Source organism: Rhinoraja longicauda, chromosome 38, assembly GCF_053455715.1.
Source record: "Rhinoraja longicauda isolate Sanriku21f chromosome 38, sRhiLon1.1, whole genome shotgun sequence".
In the NCBI taxonomy this organism is placed as follows: domain Eukaryota; kingdom Metazoa; phylum Chordata; class Chondrichthyes; order Rajiformes; family Arhynchobatidae; genus Rhinoraja; species Rhinoraja longicauda.
Genome location: NC_135990.1, coordinates 7,862,482 through 7,881,450, shown reverse-complemented (window position 1 = coordinate 7,881,450; position 18,969 = coordinate 7,862,482). Strand labels below are relative to the sequence as shown.

At 45.2% G+C, this 18,969-nt stretch overlaps 1 protein-coding gene across 2 annotated transcripts in view; it reads right to left on the bottom strand.

Moving 5' to 3' along the window:
- pstpip1a (proline-serine-threonine phosphatase interacting protein 1a) overlaps positions 1–17,553 on the bottom strand; it is an 85,356-nt gene extending 67,803 nt beyond the window's left edge. For both annotated transcript variants that reach the window (XM_078429887.1, XM_078429888.1), the window contains exon 1: positions 17,324–17,553. In XM_078429887.1, the coding sequence (XP_078286013.1) occupies positions 17,324–17,356 (33 nt within the window). In that variant the 5' untranslated portion in view covers positions 17,357–17,553. The remainder of the gene's footprint in view (positions 1–17,323) is intronic.
- Positions 17,554–18,969: the final 1,416 nt, after the last annotated feature.

Below are 18,969 nucleotides of genomic sequence, written 5' to 3'. Positions count from 1 at the left end.
AATCTGGAGGTGTGCATTTTCACACTTCTACACCTTTTGCCCGATGGGAGGGGGTTGAAGAGGGAGTGGCCAGGGTGCGACTGGTCCTTGATTAGGCTGCTGGCCTTGCCGAGGCAGTGTGAGGTATAAATGGAGCCAATAGAAGGGAGTGTGATGGTTTGGGTGATGCTCCGGGCTGTGTCCTGATCTCATCTTCACTGCACATGAATATTTCACAGGTTTACGGTCTAAATAGTGAAGATAAATATAACTGTCGGGCGAACAAAGATTAGTCGCACTTTAAAGGGTGTCAGGGTAACACAGATTCAGAAATACAGGAAGAATAATTCTTGCAAATAATGGCGAATAAAACTTTGGTTTGTGGTTTGGTGTTATGGGAACAAAGAAACTGACCAGATTTGAATTTCAGGTCCAACACTCTCTATCACCAACCCAACAAACTTAAACAAGAAAGAGACGTGGAGAGAGATGGGGCATTGTGGTCGGTATGGATAAGTTGGGCTGAAGAGGGTGTTTCCATGCCGTATGACTCTCTGACTAATGGGATCGGATACTTCCAGGTAAATCCGTCTCAAAAGATAATTAAGGAAGAGATTCCAGGGGTTCAGAGGTAGTAAATCCCTCTGATTCCCTCACAAAAAACCACACAATGGTGGTGTAGTAGTAGAGTTACTGCCTTACAGCCCCAGAGACCCGGGTTCAATCCTGACCACGGGTCCTGTCCGTACAGAGTTTGTGGGTGCGGGGGGAAGAGAGGGGAAGTTTTGTTGCCTCCATCACAGTGAGGGGGTGTTTGGAGTCACTGTGATGGATGTTTGTGTTGGGGTCGGGTGTCCTGTGTTCTTTTCTTTTTTTGCTGTGTTTTGTGTGACTGCTGAAATTTCGTTCGGTGTAAAAAGCCGAGTGACAATAAAGTGTTGTTATGTTATGTTATGTTATGTTCTCCCTGTGACCACGTGGGCTTTCTCCGGGTGCTCCGGTTTCCTCCCACACTCCAAAGACGTGCAGGTTTGTAGGTTAATTGGCTTCGGAAAAATTGTAAATTGTCCCTAGTGTGCGGGGTGATCGCTGTTGGGCACGGGCTTTGCGAGCTGTTTCACGCTGGAGCTCTAACGTCTAAATCAGTTTGTGGGAGGTGAATAACTAATTCCGTCTTTGCACTTACTTCATTGATTAGTCAGACACTTATTTCATAAATATTTTTCATGGTGATTTTTCCAATGTGTCATATCTAATTTGAGTAGGTTTTTTCCCATAAACAGACTCTTCATTCTTTGCCAATTGCTCTTTGCAAAACGTAGAATCATCAAGATGGTTGGATATTAGTGATTGCTTCATTCTTTTCACTTTGATTGGAAGTTGATGAGGCTGTATTCGGAGTAACCATCTCGGTGGTATTGAGCATATTATGAGAGTTCACAAGTTCTTAATTCATAGGAGCAGAATTAGGCCATTCGGCCCATCGAGTCTACGACACCATTCCATCATGGCTGATCAATCTTCCTTGTCAACCCCATTCTCCTGCCTTCTCCTCATAACCATTGATGCCCTTCTTAATCAAGAACCTCTGAAGAAGTCTGAACAAGGGCCTTGACCTGAAATGTCACCCATTCCTTCTCCCCAGAGATACTGCCTGGCCCGCTGAGTTACTCCAGCATTTTGCGTCTATCTTCGGTGTAAACCAGCATCTGCAGTTCCTTCCTACACAAGAACCTATCAATCTCCACTTTAAAAATGCCCAATGACTTGGCCTCCACAGCCATCTGTGGCACCGAATTCCGCAGATTCACCACCCTCTGACGAAATAAATTCCCCCTGTTCTCCTTTTCTAAACCTATGTCCTTTTATTCTGAGAGGTATACAAAGGGTAGACAATCAGAATTTTTTCCTCAGAATGGAAAAATTAAACTCAATGGAGATAGACACAAAATGCTGGCATAACTCAGCGGGACAGGCAGCATTTCTGGAGAAAAGGAATGGGTGACGTTTCAGGTCGAGACCCTTCTTCAGAATTTCTCCTCCTCTCGCTGACGAGAGTTCAGCAACTCCTCAAGAGCCGGTTTCCACGTTGGATGAATCTCTGTGACAATCGTATTGACATATTTTTGATTCAGAGTCAAATTTATCAACAGCTGAACTAAGCTGACATTATGATTCGGAGATTTATTGTTTGGTGATGTTAACTATGGCAACATAATTGAGGGTAAGTAAAGAAAGATCAGTATTAAAAGACGAAGAGAGGTAGGGGCATTATAATTAACTGTGTGCTAATTACCCTTGCCTTTTCGGTTCATACACACATCCGGAAAAGTCTCTCAGCTGCTTTGGTGATGATTTTGTTGAAACTAAACCACCGTCCAGACAGCATACTAATGCTCTCTGTGTTTTAATTATCTGTTCCTCATGGACTATTGTCTTTTTTTCTTTTAAGAGAAAGGAAAGACAAACCAAGTATTAACAAACCATGGATGCACACAAAATGCTGGAGTAGCTGCAGGCAACCAGAGATGCTTCCTGACCCGCTGAATTACTCCTGCATTTTGGGTCTATCTTCGGTGTAAACCAGCATCTGCAGTTCTTTCCTGCACATAATTAACAAGCCATGATTTTATTTTTAAAAACAGCAGATGCTGGAAATATGAAATATAACTGCTGGAAACTTAGCAGGTTAAGCAGTGTCTGAGGAAAGAAAAATAGCGAATGTTTCAAATTAAATACCCTTCGTCAGAACTACAAAAGGAAGCTGTATGTGTAGGAAGGAACTGCAGATACTGGTTTAAACCCAAGAGAGACACAAAAAGTTGGAGTAACTCAGCGGGACAGGCAGCATCCCTGGAGAGAAGGAATGGGTGATGTTTCGGGTCGAGACCCTTCTTCAGACCGAAGGCTGCTAGTTTGAATTGTAGAGGGGGGTGGAGGAAGAGAGATGGGTAGGATTAAGGACATTTGAGTTTGAAGAAGGGTCTCAATCCGAAATGTCATCTATCCATGTTCTCCAGAGATGCTGCCTGATCCGCTGAGTTACACTAGCACAGTGTGTACTTCTTTGTAAACCAGCATCATAGTTCCTTGTTTCTATATTAAGGATATTTGTGATGGGATGATTTTATGTAAGGCCAGGGTTACCATGGTGACGAGCTATTGATTAACCATTGTGGCTTACAGGGTAATGAAGCATTTCGAGAAAAAGAGAACTACAAATAGTTAGTTTAACTTCAAGCATGAACAAGTTATTGAAATTCCAAGGCATGGTATAAACCTCATTCAGGTTAATACGATTAAATAAGGACTCATCAGGGAAATCCTGACCAACTCCACAGCATTTCTGAGGTAGGGGTGCCAACTATCTCACTCCCAAATATGGGACAAGGTGACATCACCGCCCCGCGCCCCACATGACCTCACCCAGCTAGCGGCCACGTGCTCCCGCTCCACCAATGGCGGCCGCCCGGGCCGGGAGGCGGGTTGCTACACAAAAGAACTAAAAGCACAACGATTCAAGGAGAGAAGAGGCAAACTGGACCCAAACCAGCTCCATAATCAGCTCAGAGTCCTACAGCAAGGGACCAGGCTCTTGGTCCACTGTGTTCCACTGACCATCAAGTTACCATTTTGCAGCCAGGTTTAGACATGACTTGGATGTGCACTGGAAGAGCTGTGACCTCTGGAGCTATGGAGTAAGTGCTAGAATGTTGGGATAGGCCAGGTAGCACATTATCATAGGTAGACACAAAATCCTGGAGTAACTCAGCGGGACAGGCAGCATCTCTGGAGAGAAGGAATAGGTGACGTTTCAGGTCGAGACCCTTCTTCAGAATTCAGAAGGGTCTCGACCCGAAACGTCACCTCTTCCTTCTCTCCAGAGATGCTGCCTGTCTGAGTTACTCCACCATTTTGTGTCTACCTTCGATTTAAACCAGCATCTGCAGTTCTTTCCAGCACATTATCATAGATGGGCTGAACAGCCTTAGCTGCATTGTACACTTACGACTATGGATGTACTATTCCAACACATTAAGCATGTGGATAAGACAACTTAAATCTGCTCGATATTAAATTTCAATTAAACTCGTTTTCAAGTATATCTCAGGAAAGTGCATAACAGGATATGTAGACATGCGCCCTTTATCAGTAGACCCAGCCCACCAGACCAGACACATCAGAACCACAAACTTATTATTGCTTTCACATATCATCACAGCATTTCGGAATTTTAGAGTCATGGGGTCATGCAGCATGGAAACAGGTCCTTCGGCCCAACTCATACACGCCGATCAATCTGCCCCCAATGTTTTCCCATGTTAATTTGAATATTCAAACTTTTAAAAAAAAGAACATACAAGACATTGGAATGACCATTTTTCTTCACAGTGCACAATAGGCTATTTTTTGTTTGTTCATCCACAGGATATGGGGTTCCCTGGCCCATCCCCAACCCAAGAGGCCTGTTAGACCATTTCATGGGCCCGTTAAGAGGTAACTATGTTTGTTTTTTTTTAGTTTGGGAAACAGGCCCACTGCGGAAACAGGCCCTTTGGGCCCACCGGGTCGGCGCCGCCCAGCGATCCCCACACATTAACACTACCCTACACCCACTAGGGACAATTTTTACATTTACCAAGCCAATTAACCTACATATCTGTACGTCTTTGGAGTGTGGGAGGAAACCAAAGATCTCGGGAGGGAAAACCCACGCAGGTCACGGGGAGAACGTACAAACTCCATACAGGCAGCGCCCGCAGTCAGGATCGAACCCGGATCTACGACGCTGCATTCGTTGTAAGGCAGTAACTCTACCGCTGCGCCACCATGCCGCCCGTTGAGGTTGATGTATGTTTGTGAAGGTGTTCCTTCCACTGCTGTTGGGGGAAGGAGCTGCAGTATTTAGACCCAACAACTGTGAAGTGTGGATATATATCCATGTCAGGGTGGTGTGCGACCTGGAGGGGAACCAGTAGGTGGTGGTGATCCCATGCACCTACTGCTTATGTTCTCCTTGGTGCCAGAAATTGTTCATCTCAGGGGTGCTGTCTCAGTAGCTGAGGTGGGTGAATGATAAAGCACAGATATGGCCATTGGGCCCGTAATGTCCATGCCAGAAATGACGCCAAATTAACCAAATCTCCTTGGACTGCATGTGATCCATATCTCTCCACTCCCTGCAATTGGGCAGCACGGTGGTGCAGCGGTAGAGTTGCTGCCTTACAACGAATGCAGCGCCGGAGACCCGGGTACGATCCCGACTACGGGTGCTGTACTGTACGGAGTTTGTACGTTCTCCCCGTGACCTGCGTGGGTTTTCTCCGAGATCTTCGGTTTCCTCCCACACTCCAAAGACGTACAGGTTTGTAGGTTAATTGGCTGGGCAAATGTAAAAATTCTCCCTAGTGGGTGTAGGATAGTTGTTAAATGTGCGGGGGTCGCTGGGTTGCGCGGACCCGGTGGGCCGAAGGGCCCGTTTTTGCGCTGTATCTCTAAATCTAAATCTAAAATATCCAAGTGCTTATCTATAAGCTTCTTAAATGCCACCATCGTTTCTGCCTCAACCACTACCCCTGGCAACACATTCCAGGCACCCACCACACTGTGTACAAAATAACTTATTCCACACACCTCTTTTAAACTTTGCTCCTCTCACCTTAAAGTGATGCCCTCTAGTTTTTACTAGGCGCACTTTATAGGTGGCACTGGAGCCATTGAGCGTTGGTGATGGAGGGAGTGAAACAAGGGGCCACAGTTTAAGAATAAGGGGTAGGCCATTTAGAACGGAGATGAGGAAGAACTTTTTCAGTCAGAGAGTGGTGAAGGTGTGGAATTCTCTGCCTCAGAAGGCAGTGGAGGCCAGTTCGTTGGATGCTTTCAAGAGAGAGCTGGATAGAGCTCTTAAGGATAGCGGAGTGAGGGGGTATGGGGAGAAGGCAGGAACGGGGTACTGATTGAGAATGATCAGCCATGATCGCATTGAATGGCGGTGCTGGCTCGAAGGGCTGAATGGCCTCCTCCTGCACCTATTGTCTATTGTCTATTAAGGGGGGGTCAATGGGTTACCAATCAAGCAGGCTACTTCATTAACTCATCCACTAAGGCCCCTCTCGGTCATGGCTGACCATGGGTGATGCATCCGGGATGTTGGCTGCTTGCTTCAAACCTCGGCTAGAGCAGCGTTGATGTGTGGGCGGATGCAAGCCTGGGCGATATCATGTGAAGGACCGGCTGTTGCCCATGCAGCACGTCCCCCCCCCTCTCCACGTGGCTGATCGACCCAAAGGAACAGCAGAGCCATTACAGTTTGGCACCAGCACCATCGCGGGTGCTGCCAGAACCATGTTGTAGACAACGACGAGCTGCCTTAGGGACTCCGACTCCGGATTTTTCTTGAGGTTTACTCCTGGAGCCTTTTCCATGACTGGATATGGCCTCAAGGCAGTGGAGGTTTTAGATCAGCGTTTTCCCTCTCCTGGATGGACTGCCTTCCCAGGCTGACGAGCCTCATCCGCCCGAGACCCGTGGGGGTGGGAGCGTCTACCTTCCCATCTGCAGCACCCGCCCACTGCGGCCTTCATCCATCCGCCTTCCCAGCCGCTGTGACGCTCCACTAACAGTCATCCTCCCTCCGCCTGTTCCACTGTTGAGGTCTTGGTTGGATTGCACTTTGTCAGGGACCTCCCCCTCATCCACTATTCCCAGTTCAAATATTTGTAAGAGAGCATGTTTGATTTTTGCCACTTAGAACCAAGGCATTAGAAAATTATACTTTAAAGGAACTTTGCCATATTAGTTTCTTTGTGTCTTTCTTCTTAGGCCCCCTCGGTCATGGCTGGCCATGGTTGATGCATCCTAGCGTCGCTTGTGGCTGAAGAGACCAATGCGGGAGTAACATAAGAAAATAACTGCAGATGCTGGTACAAATAGAAGGTATTTATTCACAAAATGCTGGAGTAACTCAGCAGGTCAGGCAGCATCTCAGGAGAGAAGGAATGGGTGACGTTTCGGGTCGAGACCCTTCTTCAGACTTCAGTCTCTGTGGCACAGGTCACATTTGTGTGTGGTCTCTGGTCTGTTGAAGTTTCTGCGCTCCTCTCTGCATGCCCACTTGTCTGCCGCTGCGTTCATCAGTTTCTCTTCCCCCGTTTTGAGATGTTGGTTCAGGATACCTCTCCACCTCGTGCGGTCAGTGTAGCACACGTTTATCCATTAACATTATTTGCAGTAAAGCAAAGGGGTTCTTTGGAATTCACATCATTTCTCAATAACAACAAATTCTGAATAGAAGAGTTAAATTATTGGGCAACGATATCAACGGTTGTGGAATCGAGAGAGCGAGAGAGTTCAAATTTGTTTCTTCCTTGGTATAATTGAAAGGGGAACAGTCTCGAGGCACTGAACTTTTCCCATTAAGAAAGTATTTTGTGGCATTATATAACTCTGTCAAAAACAGGATCAATCTTTAACATAGAAGCCGAGACATTATTTGCTCCATTTTTGGAGCATCAAATGATGGTGCAAGGTCTCCCCACAACAGCTTGGATTTAGATCATGGTCGAGGCACAAAAGTGCAAGTGAATTATTTGGAGGACTACTTCCACATGTGGAAACCAGTGTTAGTCATAATACGCGCACAAGTACTTCCCAGTAGTGGCGACTACTGGAGTATTCGTCACAGAGCTATACAGTACAAAACAGGCCCTTCGGCCCATCTTGTCCATACTGACCGAGTTGTACTGGGCTGCACTTCCCTGCTTTTGGCCCATATTCCTCTAAACCCTTCCCATCCATTTACCTTTTCAAATATCCTGTAAAAGTCATAATTGTATCCACTTGATGGACACGAAACGCAGGAGTAACTCGGCGGGCCAGGCAGCACCTCTGAAGAGAAGGAATGGGTGACGTTTCGGGTCGAGACCCTTCTTCAGACTGTCCAGACTTCAGTTTTCTCCTGTCTGAAGAAGGGACTCGACCCGAAACGTCACCCATTCCTTCTCTCCAGAGATGCTCCCTGTCCCGCTGAGTTACTCCAGCAATTTGTGTTTATCTTCGATTTAAACCAGCATTTGCAGTTCCTTCCTACACACATTGTATCTGCTTGTATAGCTTCCTCTAGCAGCTAATTTCAGATACGGACTACCTTCTGAATGAAAAAGTTCCCCCTGAAGTCACTCTTAAATATCTCTCCTCTCACCTAAAGCTTATGCCCTCTAGTTTTAGAATCGTCTACACTGGCGGAAAAGGACTGTGATTGTGTTCACTTTATCCCTGCCCCTCGCGATCTTGTACACCTCAATAAGCTCACCCCTCAATCTTCTACACTCCAGAGAAAAATGTCCCAGAGTATCCAACCACTTGGTATAACGCAAGCCGGCAAGTATAAAACAACATTTCATTCTTCCACTGACAAAAAGAGAGATGTGTTTGAAGAGAACATAGGCTAGGCTCAGTTATGGGCCTGTCCCACTTAGGTGATTTTTTCGGCGATTACAGGCGACTAGGCTGTCGCCACATGGTCCCCGATGTGTCCGCTGTATGGTCGTGAGTTGTCCCCTCAGTCGCCCAAAGAATCGTAGTGTCTTTCTGGTCACCGCTGGATTTTCAGAACGTTTAAAAAATTTCGGCAACAGTGGGTTTGACGCCAATGGGCGTAGCTTGACGCATCCTGACATAGGCTCTGTTGTAGGTTGTCGCCAGTGCTGACTTCGGTGGATTCCTTTGGCGACTACCTACGTCAACCAGCGTCAAAACCGGAGGCCAAAGTGACGTGAATTGTCTTCAGTTGTCACCGACAGAGTCGTGGCTTGTCGCGTGGGTGGACGTAGGTTGACGTCGGTTGTCATAGGTTGTTGCCTGTGTGGTCGTAGGTTGTTGTAGGTGTCATCGTAGGTTGCCGTAGGTGCGGTCGTAGGTGGACGTCCTATGATTGGGTCGCCGGTTGTCGGTAGCTTGCCGTAGCTTGACGTCGACTAGGTGGTAGGTTGTTGTAGCTTGTCGTAGACATTGTCGTGGGAGAGGTCCAGTCGCCGTATTTTTGGCGACCTGCTACGACTATCGCAGTCGCCTAAAAAATCGCCTAAGTGGGACAGGCCCTTTATAGAAACATAGAAACATAGAAAATAGGTGCAGGAGTAGGCCATTCGACCCTTCGAGCCTGCACCGCCATTCAATATGATCATGGCTGATCATCCAGCTCAGTAGCCTGTACCTGCCTTCTCTCCATACCCCTGATCCCTTTAGCAAAAAGGGCCACATCTAACTCCCTCTTAAATATAGCCAATGAACTGGCCTCAACTACCTTCTGTGGCAGAGAATTCCACAGACTCACCACTCTCTGTGTGAAGAAATGTTTTCTCATCTCGGTCCTAAAAGACTTCCCCCTTATCCTTAAGCTGTGACCCCTGGTTCTGGACTCCCCCAACATTGGGAACAATCTTCCCGCATCTAGCCTCTCCAACCCCTTAAGAATTTTATATGTTTCTATAAGATCCCCCCTCAGTCTTCTAAATTCCAGCGAGTACAAGCCCAGTCTATCCAGTCTTTCCTCATATGAAAGTCCCGCCATCCCAGGGATCAATCTGGTGAACCTTCTCTGTACTCCCTCTAAGGCAAGAACGTCTTTCCTCAGGTTAGGAGACCAAAACTGCACACAATACTCCAGGTGCGGTCTCACCAAGGCCCTGTACAACTGCAGCAGAACCTCCCTGCTCCTAAACTCAAATCCTCTTGCTATGAATGCCAACATACCATTCGCTTTCTTCACTGCCTGCTGCACCTGCATGCTTGCTTTCAATGACTGGTGCACCATGACACCCAGGTCACGTTGCATCTCCCCTTCTCCCAATCGGTCACCATTCAGGTAATACTCTGCTTTCCTGTTCTTGCCGCCAAAGTGGATAACCTCACATTTATCCACATTATATTGCATCTGCCATGCATTTGCCCACTCGCCTAATCTATCCAAGTCACTCTGCAGCCTCCTAGCATCCTCCTCGCAGCTAACACTGCCACCCAGCTTCGTGTCATCCACAAACTTAGAGATGTTGCATTCAATTCCCTCGTCCAAATCATTAATATACACTGTAAATAACTGGGGTCCCAGCACTGAGCCTTGCGGTACCCCACTAGTCACTGCCTGCCATTCCGAAAAGGACCCGTTTATTCCTACTCTTTGCTTCCTGTCCGCCAACTAATTTTCTATCAACCTCAACACTGAACCCTCAATATAGTTTCAGCATTGTCAGATGCTTATTGTTAACGCGTGCTGCCTGACTGCAATGTATTCCATGAAACACTCTGTGAGACAAGGCAGCAAACTCAGGGGAATCTAATATTAGGGTGTCCCTAACTCAAGAGTGTTGAATATTAGGGTGCCCCTGAATGAATGATGAGGGCGTTTCCCTCTTGAGGTGCACCAAATCATCTGGCTTGAAGCACTGATTCAGTAAGTACTACCAGAGGATTGCCAAATAAGCAGCCTTTGTGAATAGCTCACAAGTACCAGTGTTAGTTGAGCTCAGCTAAATTGTGTAGGAAGGAACTGCAGATGCTAGTTTACACCAAAGATGGACACAAAAGGCTGGAGTAACTCAGCAGGTCTGGCAGCATCTCTGGAGAAAAGGAATATGTGACATTTTGGGTCGAGTCTGAAGAAGGGTCTCGACCCGAAACGTTGCATATTCCTTTTCTCCAGAGATGCTGTCTGACCCGCTGAGTTACTCCAGCATTGTGTCTATCTTCAAGCTCAACAAAAGGGTGAGCATAAGTTTTCAGCCCGTGAAAGCAATCTCCAGCAGCTTGCAGAAGTTTTCATTTTCAGTGCGAGTATGTTTGACTTTTGATTGTCAAAGAACAATTGGACTAGTGTCCAATTTAATGTCAAAAGTGCACCAGGGTAGCAAATACTTGTAGCAAATGCCCAGTCAAAGTTTTCTAAATGGTGATGCAACCAGGAAATGGTTACCTCATTCCATTCCGGGTTTAAACCCATTTTCCATCACACAGCTCAATTGCTGCCAATCTAATGTCCAGCGAAGGTATCACAAAATGCTGGAGTAACTCAGCAGGTCAGGCAGCATCTAGGAGTGAAGGAATGGGTGACGTTTCGGGTCAAGACCCTTCTTCAAACTGAATGTCCAGCGAATGTCACTAAGCTGGGAAAGAACAACTTTGAAACACCAAATATGGCCTCCTATCAAAGTTTGAATTTATATTGAAGATAGGCACACAAAGCTGGAGTAATTCAGCGGGACAGACAGCATATCTGGAGAGAAGGAATAGGTGACGTTTCGGACTGAGAGCCTTCTTCAGGCTGAGAGTCAGGGGGAAGGGAAACTAGAGATATAGACGGTGATGTAGAGAGATATAGAACAAATAAATGAAATATATGCAAAAAAGTACCGACGATAAAGGGAACAGGTCATTGTTAGCTGTGGGCTAGGTGAAAACGAGTTAGAGACAATGAGACTCAACAAGACGACTTTGAAGCTAGTACAATGACTTGGGTTGGGGAAGGATGGAGGGAGAGGGGATGCAAGGGCAACTTGAAGTTAGAGAAATCAAGATTCATACCGCTGGGTTGTAAGCTGCCCAAGCGAAATATGAGGTGCTGTTCCGCCAATTTGCCTCACTCTGATAATGGAGAAGGCTGTGGACAGGAAGGTCAGTGTGGGAATGGGAGGGGGAGTTAAAGCTTTTGGCAACCGCGAGATCAGGTAATCCCAGGCGGACTGAACGATGGTGTTCAGCGATATTTCATGCTGATCTGTCCACTTGAAGCAATGAAGAACCATCTTACACTATTCAATGCAAGCCATCAGTCTTGGCTTTACATATGCTGCACAGACTCAATGGGCCAATGGCACCTTTCCAAGTGGTAACAACTCCAAATTTTCTCCTTAGGAAGCATTCCGTATGAGAAATACCATTTGATCCAAAAGGTTTAAAAGTAAATCTATGAACAGCAAGCTGAATACTTTGAGAATTGAAAGAAAAACAAAGCAAAATGGGTAGAATAGGTTTAGAAGGATATAGCCCAATGCAGTGTAGATGGTGCATGTTGGTCAGCGTGGGCAAGCTGGGCCGAAGGACCTTTTCCCCGTTGCATGACTGTGACTCTAAAATTCACGCAGTGAATATACAACTTGCATTATGACCTCACAACATCAACAATGCATAAGCTTTATAATCTAGAACCGTCTGTACGTACAAATCTCAATGTTCAATTTGTGCCAAAGATGTATTGCTTGGGTTTCAAACACAGATGAAAATTTTAGGTAAAGCCTTTGCCCACCAAACTAAATATTCTGCAACTATATTTATCATTCCCGTTTTTGAAAGTTGCACTTTTAACTCTGGGGATTTGACCGTGATACCAGCCAAGGCCGTTGAGTTTATTAGTGCCCTTCTTTATAGTGATACCGTGCACATTGTACGAGCAGTCTCAAGGAACTTCCATAGAGCTTAAAACGTAAGCTTGTGACTGCTCTAACTCTGAGCATAAGTGAGAAACCAAGAGAAACCACAGAGCTGCAGAGGTAGGAAATGATACATTGGCACTGCTGTGGCTACGTGCAAAGAGAGAGAAAGGTTGAGTGAAACATGACCAATTTGCTCCCTTAAGAAAGATACCAGAGGTAAATGTAAATCTCCATCACACCATTTTGGATGAATTGAAACGACAACTGAAATGTCAACACATATTGGATGAAACCAAAGTGAAAACTGCTCTTTTAAGGTTCACAATGAGACAACTCGCAGAGGAAACATATTTATTTTCCAACTGAAGCAAAAAAACTGCAGATGCTGAAAATCCAAAACAAAGACATACTACGCTTGAAGCACTGAACGGGTCAGGCAGCAATAGTGGGGAGAGAAACAGAATCCACATTTCAGGTTAAAATAACTTTAAATCTTTTCTGTTCTACCTCAAAAATCAGAGTCTTTGGTCTGATCTGGATACTTGAATATCCAAATGCTAAATTGCTATGGAATACAAATCTGCTCCAAATCATTCAAAGAATGGGTCAATGTGGTTCCACTGATTCTGTTAAATTCCAGTTTCAACACTATAACTGTTTAATCTTGCATGTGGAGATTCAGGCTTGAATTTCACGTTTGTGTTTTCAAATTTTTTTTCCAAGTATTTTTTGGGACATTTTTTACTCTAGGTGTAGGTATCGCTGGCAAAGCCAACATTCATTGCCCATCGCTAATCCTCATTCAAAAGTTGGAAGTAAGTTGCCTGCTTGAACTGCTGGAGTCCTTCCTGTGATGGTACATCCACAGCGCTATTGGAAAGGGAGTTTGCAGATGTTGGTAGAGGGAATGGGGGTGAGATTTCCAAATCTGGATGGTCTGTGAGGTAGAGGGAAACCTGCTGGGGGTGGTGCTCCCAAATATCCAACAAGGTCTTGTACTTCTGGGTGGGAGAGGTCACAGGTTTGGGCTATACTGTCAGAATAAACGAAGCAAATGACAGCAGTGCATGTTCAAATGGTATAGGCTGCAACCACTGTGCATTGTTGGTGGACGTTATGAAGGTGAAGGGCGGTAGATGGGATACCTGGGCGCTTTTTTAGAAAGGAGGTGAGGAGGAACTTCTTTAGTCAGAGGGTAGTTAATCAGTGGAACTCACTGCCACAGAGGGTTGTGGAGGCCAAGTCAGTGGATATTTTTAAGGCAGAGTTAGACAAATTCTTGATTAGAACGGGTGTCAAGAGTTATGGGGAGAAGGCAGGAGAATGGGATTAGGGGGCAGAGATCAGCCATGATTGAATGACGGAGTGGACTCGATGGGCCGAATTCTAAATCCTAGAACTTGTGAACCATTTGAGCAGGCTGATTTACCCAGAGAAGCATTGAGCTTTTTCAGTGTTGTTTATGCTCCACTATCTTTGCAAGCCGAGAGTATGCAATCGCACTTGACTTGAGCCCTGTAGATAGTTGAAAGCATTTGAGGTGGCACTTACCACAGGATGTACATAGTTTCAGTTCAGTTTCTGATTAATGGTGAACCCTTTGGGCAGCCGGTTAAGAGCTGATACTGCCATTGAATGCCAAGGGTAAGAGGTTGTCGAACCACTCCTTCCTTCACCCATTCCTTCTCTCCCAAGATGCTGCCTGACCTGCTGAGTTACTCCAGCATTTTGTGAATAAATACCTTCGATTTGTACCAGCATCTGCAGATATTTTCTTATACTGTATATATCCTTCCTTAGAAATGATCATTTTACTCAAACGCCGGTGACAGGTTATGATACTTCAGCTTATCGGCCCATGCCGTGAGTTTTGCTGCATGCAACTTTGGACTGTTTTACTTGCAGAGAAGTTCTGAATGGATTTTTGATTAGTGCAGTTGTCAGAGGTTATGGGCAGAAGACAGGAGATGGGGTTAGGAGGGAGTGATAGATCAGCCATGATTCATTGGTGGAGTAGACCTGATGGGCCGAATGGCCTAATTCTCCTCCTATCACTTATAACCTTATGATATGAATTCTGGAATCATCAGTGAACTTCGGAAGTTATGATGGAAAGAGGGGAAGGCCATTGATATAGTACTTGGTTAGCTTTGAAGAACACCTCCGGTGATGTCCTAGGTTCAAGATGGTTGACCTCCAACAACCAAAAGCCTCTTCCTTTGTGAAGAACCTCACAACCGTAGCAACAAGAACGCTTTCCCTTTTATATCCACTGACTTCAGTTTATACCACAACCCACTTCTGGAATAAACAATGAAAGCAAAGTGCTGGAGTAATTCAATGGGTCAGAAGGTTAAATGGCTTGGTAAATGTAAAAAATGTTCCTAGTGGGTGTGGGATAGTGTTAATGTGCGGGGATCGCTAGTCTGCGCAGACCCGGTGGGCCGAAGGGCCTGTTTCCGCGCTGTATCTCTAAACTAAACTAACATCAGTGGAGGCAATGGACAGACAACATTTTGGGTCGGGATCCTTCTTTAGAATCTTACTGATACAATACTCAGTTGAAAACTGCCTTGATGTTAAGGGGAGTTATTCTAACCTTTGCACTGGCATTTGGCTTTGGTCCAATTTTGGATTAAGACTCTGACCTGGAGCCCAGTGGTCTTCCTAAAATCCAAGCTTGGCACCAGGGAACAAATACCACTTCACATTGCCATCAAGTAATCTGTTATTTTGTCATTATTTCCTAAAAAATTTGCTGATGATTTAAAGCAAAAAGTGCAAAATTAATTTTTGGACGGATTTGGGTAAAACTGTCTCATGCTTTGAGTCCATTGACTTTAGAGTGTCACCACAGAGGCATTAATGTATTCTGACTCCAGAGTTAGGGGCACGTCTGTCATAGAATCAGGCAACATAGAAACAGGCCCTTCAGCCCAATTCATCCATGCTGTCCAAGCCGCCCCTTCTAAGCTAGTTCCATTTTACTGCATTTGACCTATTTCCTTATAAACCTTTCCTATCCATGTAACTGTCTAAGTGTCTTTTAAATGTTGTTATTGTACCTGCCTCAACTACCACCTCTGGCAGCACATTACAGATACCCACCACCCTCTGAGTGAAAAAAATGCCCCGATTAAACCTTACTCCTCTCACCATAAAACTATGTCCAATGGTTCATAAGATCATGAGATAGGTGCAGAATTAGGCCATTTGGCCCATCAAGTCTACTCCGCCATTCAATTATGGCTAATCTATCTCTCCCTCTTAACCCCGTTCTCCTGCCTTCTCCCCATAACCTCTGACACATGTACTAATCAAGAATCTGTCTACCTCTGCCTTAAATATATCCACTGACTTAGCCTCCACAGCCTTCTATGGCAATGAATTCCACAGATTCACCACCCTCTGACCAAAGAAATTCCTCCTCATCTCCTTCTTAAACGAAGTCCTTTAATTCTGAGGCTGTGACCTCTAGTCCTGGACTCTCCCACTAGTGGAAACATCCTTTCTACATCCACTCTATCCAAGCCTTTCACTATTAAAAAGCGTACTATTGGTTCTTGATTCCCCTACCTTGGGTAAAAGGCTACGTGCATTCGCCCTATTAATTCCCCTAAAGGCTGGCATAGAAATGGAACACAGTGACACTTTTAGACAAGATAGCGTTTCTCTCTTAATATCGGCACAAAACACCACAATCTAAATTGTTAGATGATGCAGTGCAAAGCACAAAGTGCTGGAGGAACTCGGCGGTTCAGATAACATCTGTGGAGGGAAATGTACAAACGACGCTTCGTGTTGGGGCACTTTGTTTAGATGTAGTAACATTCTCCGAATGTCAAGGCCAACTAGTTGAATACAGACACAGTAGACAGACACAAAAAGCTGGAGTAACTCAGCGGGACAGGCAGCATCTCTGGAGAGAAGGAATGGGTGGCGTTTGCGGTCGAGACCCTTCTTCAGGCAGTTGAATACAGTAGCATGGGTGGGGCTCCTAAAATATTTGTTGTCTCATTACTGCTGATCGTCTTAAATCGTTTTTAGAAAGCCTAGCTCGTTCTCCGGATATTAAAATCTCTCATTATTTTCTGATATCCATTACCCCCACCTTCCCTTGCTTCCAACAACAACAAAAATCCAACCCATATGAATCAATGTAAGAGTTGGGATGTATTTCTGTACCTCGTTTTTCAGTACCAGGCTCGATTACCATTAGTACATCACCCGCAACTCTACCCAAATAGCTGAGTTACTCCAGCTTTTAGTGTCTATCTTCCGTTTAAACCAGCATCTGCAAAGGTCAGATTTCAGATACATGGATATTCAGTACCCTAGGAATCACTGCACCCAGTTCATGCCTTCGAGTATTTTCCAGCACTTGTGTTTAAAGAGGGTAATTTCAATCGGGTCCATTGACTTTGATTATTCATTACCAGAAGGTTGAAATAGACTTGGGGGGGAAAAAAGTCGCTACGAAACGCGAAACTGAAGTTGGGGGGAAATGAAAACTGGTTGGCTACATGGAAAACAGCAAATATTTCACCAAGTGCGATCAAACTCCCTGAATTCAGTTACCTTCTGGGATTTATTTCACAAAATTCTGGAGTAATTCAGCAGGTCAGGCAGCATCTCAGCAGAGAAGGAATGGGTAACGTTTCGGGTCGAGACACTTCTTCAGCCCAGCATCTGTAGTTATTTTCTTACACTACCTTCTGGGGTTAATTGGCTGCCGGGTCATCCGCGAAAATCTCTAGATTTCCAATTCTTAGATAGAAATGTCTATTTCATATTAACAATAATCATGATTTTGGCTGGAGACGACATGGAAATAGAAGGTTTGATGACATATTTACACACTTACAACTACTCTTTGGATTAACACACGCGCCTTTAAACATGCAGAGAAGTTCACTCACCCAAAAGGCGTCTTTAAACCGGAGTCGAGTCATACTGAAGGGGAAGAGGTGAGTGCACAAGGTGATTTAAGGGAGAGTTTTCTAAGGAGAAGACTCTTTTTTTTAAAGCGATAATCCGGCGGTGTGTTTCTTTGTTGCATGCAGCTTCCAAAATTCGCTTCCAGACACGTTCCCCTTCTTCCCCGAGGCACTGTTCAGTTCACTCTTGTTGGTCGCAACCTCCCTTGCGAGAAAGAGCGAGGCTTTTTTTTTTGTTCGCCCCAGTGATGTCAGAAAGTAACCACAATTAACACGTGAGACCTCGGTGGCACGCTTACAGACACTGGATTTATTCCTGGATTTGTCGAGAGAAGGGTGCAAAACAAAAGTGGAAGATTCAGCGACAGGTTTTGCAACAAAAAAAGTGAAGGTGTTTGTGAGACAGGGAGGTGGAGACAGTTGCTAGCACAGCTGAAGTATATACCGCGCCTATGGCTATTTGTGTAATAAACAGACGAGGGCATTTAGTGACAGATGGGATTGAAGAAAGGATGTGTTGAAATTCGTGGGACCGAGCATATTGGTTTGGGGGCGAAACTTACCTAAACGTTAATCAAAATGACAAGAAAAACATTCCGCATGTCAGGCAGCATCTGTGGAAAGCAAAGTCAAATTCAGGTGGAAGATGGTTAGATGGTTAGGACAGGGAAAGGCAGAAAAATAAGTGAGATTTAAGTTGCAGAGAAGGTGAGAGGAGGGACTCCAGACTTGCTGGGAGCTCCCACAGATTTGGATTTTGTAATGCTTTACATTTTGTTGGTATTTTCGCCTTTTAACTGTCTTCAAGATTACCTCCAGAACATATCCACACTCCCTTCGTGGCCTCCCCTGAAACCAATATTCTCTTTGCCTAAGGTAGACACAAAATGCTGGAGTAACTCAGCGGGTCAGGCAGCATCTCAGGAGAGAAGGAATGGGTGACGTTTCGGGTCGAGACCCTTCTTCTGGTCTGATTGAAACTACTCTTTGGATTAACACATGCGCCTTTAAACATGCAGAGAAGTTCACTCACCCAAAAGGCGTCTTTGAACCGAAGTCGAATCATACTGAAGGGGGAGAGGTGGGTGTACAAGGTGATTTAAGGGAGAGTTTTCTAAGGAGAAGACTTTTTTTTTAAAGCGATAATCCGAAATGCTGGAGTAACTCAACGGGTCAGGCAGCATCTCAGGAGAGAAGTAATGGGTGACGTTTCGGGTCGAGACCCTTCTTCAGACCCGCGGAGTTGCTCCAGCATTTTGTGTCTACCTTCAATTTGAACCAGCATCTGCAGTAATTTTCCTGCACATTCTCTTTGCCTTATCTACCTTTCCCTCCCCATCTCTGGATCAAACTGTGTTTCCCCCTTTCCCAGTTTTGTAACAGGTTCTTCAGCCTGAAACATAAACTCAGTCCCTCTTTCCATAGGTACAGCCTGACCTGCTGAGTGTTTTCAGCATTTCCTGTTTTTATTTCAACTGAATGTTGTTCAATATTTTTAGCAGTGTTATATTTGCACCTTCTCTCCTCCACGTTTTGAGATCCCAAGGGAAGAAATGAAACTTCACCTTGAAGTTTTGAGTTACTCCAGCATTTTGTGTCTACATTCAGTCTGAAGAAGGGTCTTCACC